Source organism: Neophocaena asiaeorientalis, unplaced genomic scaffold (genome assembly GCF_003031525.2).
Source record: "Neophocaena asiaeorientalis asiaeorientalis breed wild unplaced genomic scaffold, Neophocaena_asiaeorientalis_V1.1 scaffold86, whole genome shotgun sequence".
In the NCBI taxonomy this organism is placed as follows: domain Eukaryota; kingdom Metazoa; phylum Chordata; class Mammalia; order Artiodactyla; family Phocoenidae; genus Neophocaena; species Neophocaena asiaeorientalis.
The window spans coordinates 4,926,373-4,930,715 of NW_020175039.1; the positions used below are offsets into that span (position 1 = coordinate 4,926,373).

General features: G+C 63.0%; 1 protein-coding gene across 1 annotated transcript in view; it reads left to right on the plus strand.

Moving 5' to 3' along the window:
- Nucleotides 1-4,102, plus strand: part of OBSL1 (obscurin like cytoskeletal adaptor 1) — a 19,164-nt gene extending 15,062 nt beyond the window's left edge. Inside the window, exons 16-22 of the mRNA XM_024763139.1 lie at nt 70-336; nt 1,189-1,301; nt 1,841-1,997; nt 2,168-2,329; nt 2,635-2,739; nt 3,041-3,310; nt 4,030-4,102. Of these exons, the coding sequence (XP_024618907.1) occupies nt 70-336; nt 1,189-1,301; nt 1,841-1,997; nt 2,168-2,329; nt 2,635-2,739; nt 3,041-3,310; nt 4,030-4,037 (1,082 nt within the window). The 3' untranslated portion in view covers nt 4,038-4,102. The remainder of the gene's footprint in view (nt 1-69; nt 337-1,188; nt 1,302-1,840; nt 1,998-2,167; nt 2,330-2,634; nt 2,740-3,040; nt 3,311-4,029) is intronic.
- Nucleotides 4,103-4,343: the final 241 nt, after the last annotated feature.

Here is a 4,343-nt window from a genome sequence, read left to right on the forward strand (position 1 = left end):
GGGGGGCCCGCCAGCCCCGCCCAGATTTGGAGCCCTCATCCTCCCTCTTCCCCCATCTCCTCCCACTAGCAAGGCAGCTAAGAGTGCTGCGGCCTCTGGAGGATGTGACCGTCATCGAGGGGGGCAGCGCCACCTTCCGGCTGGAGCTGTCCCAGGAGGATGTGACCGGGGAGTGGGCCCGGGGTGGAGTCCGGCTGCAGCCAGGGACCACGTGCCAAATTCACGCAGAGGGCCACGCTCACTGCCTGGTACTCAGTGGCCTGGGCCTGGCCGATTCGGGCTGCATCTCCTTCACTGCGGATGCCCTGCGCTGTGCAGCCAGACTCACTGTGAGAGGTGCGGCCTCTGGAACCGCTGCCTGCCTGCTGACCGCTCTGGGTGTGATTCTACCGATCCCACTACCCGTGTGGCCCCCACTGACCCTGTCCCAGTGTGGCCCTCACTGACCTCCCTGCCAGAGTTTGACTCCCCTGACCCTTTGGCCATGTGTGGCCCCAGGGAGTGCCCTGCCTGTGTCTCCACCAACCCCCCCGTCCCAATGGACCACTGACTGTGCTGCTGTGAGGTGCTTGTGCCGGTGTGGTGTCTGTCTGCCTGACCATGGCCCTGCTGGCCACTCTGAGTGTGAGCCCACTGACCACGCCTGCCTGCTGCAGCCCCCTCTGCCTGAGTGTGCCCCTCTCACCACTCAAGTCCCAACAATCCACTGACTATGCCAAAGGGTGACTCCATTGGCAACTCTGTTTCAGTGTCCCCCATTTTTGTTTGCAGCCCTGGTCTGTTCCCCACCAACCACATCTGCTCTAGGGTTCCCCCGTTGCTCCTGTGAGCCCATGGTGTCCCCCACTGGCCAGTGTCTCCTGTCCATTCCAGCCAGTGTGGCCCCCACTGACCACATTTGCCTATGGGTAGCTCCACTGGCATCTCTGCTCCAGTTTCCACTATGCCCCTCTATGCCCCAGCATGTCCCCCCCACTGACCACCTTAAATGTGACCAACCCCCAGCAGGCCATTCCTACCCTGTTGACCCCTCTGTTACCACTGTGTCCCCCACTGACCAGCATCCCCTTTGGACCACTTTGTCCCAGCATGCGCTCCACTCACTGGTGGCCTCTGTTGATCACCTTGTCTAAATGTGCCCACCAGTGACCCCTTGTGCCCAATGTATCTGCCTTCTCCCACTCCCAGAGGCCCCAGTGACCATTGTGCGGGGGCCACAGGACCTAGAAGTGACCGAGGGTGACACAGCTACTTTCGAGTGTGAACTTTCCCAGGCCTTGGCTGATGTCACCTGGGAGAAGGTCAGAGCCCAGCCCCAGCCCAGCCCACCTCGGCATCATAACATCAATAACAACCCCCAACAGAAATAACTAATACTCACTGAGCCATGCGCCTGGCACTGTGCTCAGATTTACTCTACATTTAATCCTCTAAACCTTACAGCAGCCCTATGAGGCAGGTCTTATTATCTCCATGTTATCTATAAGGAGACTGATGCGCCGTGGGGTGAAGTATTGCCCAGGGGCAGACGTAGAGCCCGTATTTGAATCCAGGTTTCCTGGTCCAGAATCCACACGCGTGGCTGGTATGAGCAGTACATGACTCTAGGCTTCCCGCGCCCGTGGCTCCCTTCTCAGCCCTAACGTCCCCAAAGGGTGACACCTTCCCAATGAGACTCCTGGCGAGGTCCCGGAAGGCGCAGGACGGCCCTGCTCCACGGCATAAACGTGCCTCGAAACCGCTTGGCATAAACAGAGGGCGCGGCCGCCTACGAGGAGGGCAGGGGCCGTCTGTGCCCAGACGAGCTTTCACCGCGACCCTTTGCAACTCCCGCCCCCAGGACGGGCAACCGCTCACCCCCAGCCCTCGGCTCAGACTCCAGGCCCTCGGCACCCGCCGCCTTCTCCAGCTGCGGCGCTGCGGTCCCTTGGACGCCGCGACCTACAGCTGCGTGGTGGGGATGGCCCGAGCCGGGCCCGTCCACCTGGTGGTTCGCGGTGGGTACCGGGCGCTGCCCGGGCGGGGCACTGCTGTGGGTGCGGGGTCTGCGGACCGGACTTGCCCCGGGGTCCTGCTCTGGGGCGTCTAAGGAGGGGGGCGGGGGCGGGGCAGGGTACCGCCCCCTCCGCTCCGCCCCGCCCACCTCACGGCCCCGGCTCCGCCCCAGAGCGCAAGGTGTCTGTCCTCTCCGACCTTCTGTCGGTGCGCGCCCGCGAAGGCGACGGAGCCACGTTCGAGTGCACCGTGTCGGAGGTCGAGCCAACCGGGAGCTGGGAGCTCGGAGGCCGCCCGCTGAGACCCGGAGGCCGCGTCCGCATCCGACAGGAAGGTCTGACCGACTTTCTACCCGCTCTGGCCCCTCGCTGCTCCGCCCTACCAGGATAAGTCCCACCTCCAGGTCAAATGGGCCCCGCCCCACGGCCCAAGGAGCAGTCTCTCGATCTCTCCCTGGCCCCCAGCTCTGAGCCCTCGGTCCTGGACCTCCCCTCTTACCCCTCGGCATCTCAATTGCGTCCCGACCAGCGCACATTTACCGCGTCCGAACCGACCCGGGGACCTACTCTGGCCCCACCCTCATCTCCGAACCCTCCCCAGAGGCGGCTCCGGCCTCGCTAGCGCCCCCTTCACCCCCAGGGAAGAAACACATTCTGGTGCTGAGCGTGCTACGCGCGGAGGACACTGGTGAGGTCCGCTTCCAGGCGGGACCCGCCCAGTCCGTGGCTCAGCTGGAGGTGGAGGGTAAGCAACTGGGGCATGGACGACCTGGAGTGAACACTGTCTACCCCTGGAACTGGCAAGCTGGCGTCTGGTCCGAGGAACCCTACCTTCCTCACCCCTTCCTCCCGGGGCTCTCCGGGGGCGGATCACAGAGAGCAGTGTATTTCCTGGGGAGCAGGAGACTTTGGGTTGAGGGTAGAGAGAAACAGGGTGGTGGCATAGAGGTCTAAGACCAGGAGTGGAGGCCACAGCGGGAGGGAAGATGCGTCTCTCCTCCTGGGACCCAGCGTGTCCCTATTAAGCCCTCATCCTCCATCCCCAGCATTGCCTCTCCAGATATGCCGCCGCCCCCCTCGCGAGAAGACAGTTCTGGTCGGCCGCCGGGCGGTGCTGGAGGTGACTGTGTGCCGCTCGGGGGGCCAAGTGTGCTGGTTGCGGGAGGGGGTGGCGCTGTGCCCGGGAGACAAGTACGAGCTGCGCAGTCATGGCCACACCCACAGCCTGGTCATCCATGACGTGCGACCTGAGGACCAGGGCACCTACTGCTGCCAGGCCGGCCAGGACAGCGCCCACACACGGCTGCTGGTAGAGGGTGAGTAAAGCCGACGGGGCAGAGGTCAGAAAGACAGGCCGGCTGGCCAGGGGTCTCCTAGGAGCTGGTGGGCTGAGACACACCTCCTGCAGGTTTTCCAAGACTTGGGACGGCAAGCTGGTTCTGAGATGTGTTAGAGGTGGGGAATGGGGAGGCGGGAGATCACAGCCAGGGCTGAGGAGAGGAGGGAGTCCCGTGTTCTCAACAGGAACCACTTGGTTCTGTTTCCACCTTTCTACACCCCTTCCTGTCCGAGCTTCTCCTTACTCCCTCCTGCCTCTGGACCATGTTCGTCTCTCCTGAATGCCCCATTTGTACCCAAGTTCCTCTCCTTCCCACCTACCAGCCCCTGGTCTGTGCCCCCCGCCTGTCCCTCACCCTCTCCTGCTCTCTGCCCAGCTGGCTTCTGCCCATCTCAGCAAGCTGCACTCCGCCTGGGCAGAGGGCTTCTGCTAGTCCCATTTCTTTCCTCTTCCACTTAGGAGGTGCCCCCCTCTCCACCTGAACTCCTGTGTTCCCTTCAGGTGCCTACCTTTCCCCACCTCTGACTGGCCACCCTCACTTTCCTGCCCCCACAGACAGCCCTGACAGAGGCCTAGAAAGGGTGGTTCAGAGGGTGAGGGCCCAGCTCTTGCTGTGTGGGTGCCCAGGCTCTGCCAGGGGAGAGGACTGTGGTGCCCACTGTCTCCCCAGCCCCACTCGCAGCCATTCCTCCGCAGGTAGCTAGGAGGACCGAACCAGGCCAGGCGGGTGCCCTCGGACAGCTTGGAAGGCGCATGCCCTTACCCTGGGAAGGGGTGGGGAGGGAGGGGAACCAGAGGTGTTGGGAGACAATAAAAGTGGTACAGCCCCTTTCCTGGCTCTCTGTGTGACGTGGGAGGGCAGAACTTGCCTGGAGCCCCTGTGTAGTGAGTGACACAGGGGACCAAGGGCTGCAGTGCTTCCATCTTGGCCCATGGAAGTGCCAGCCACCAAAGACCACCACTCCTGGCAGAAGCCTCACAGTTTGGCACGTTTATAAAAGATGTCAAAC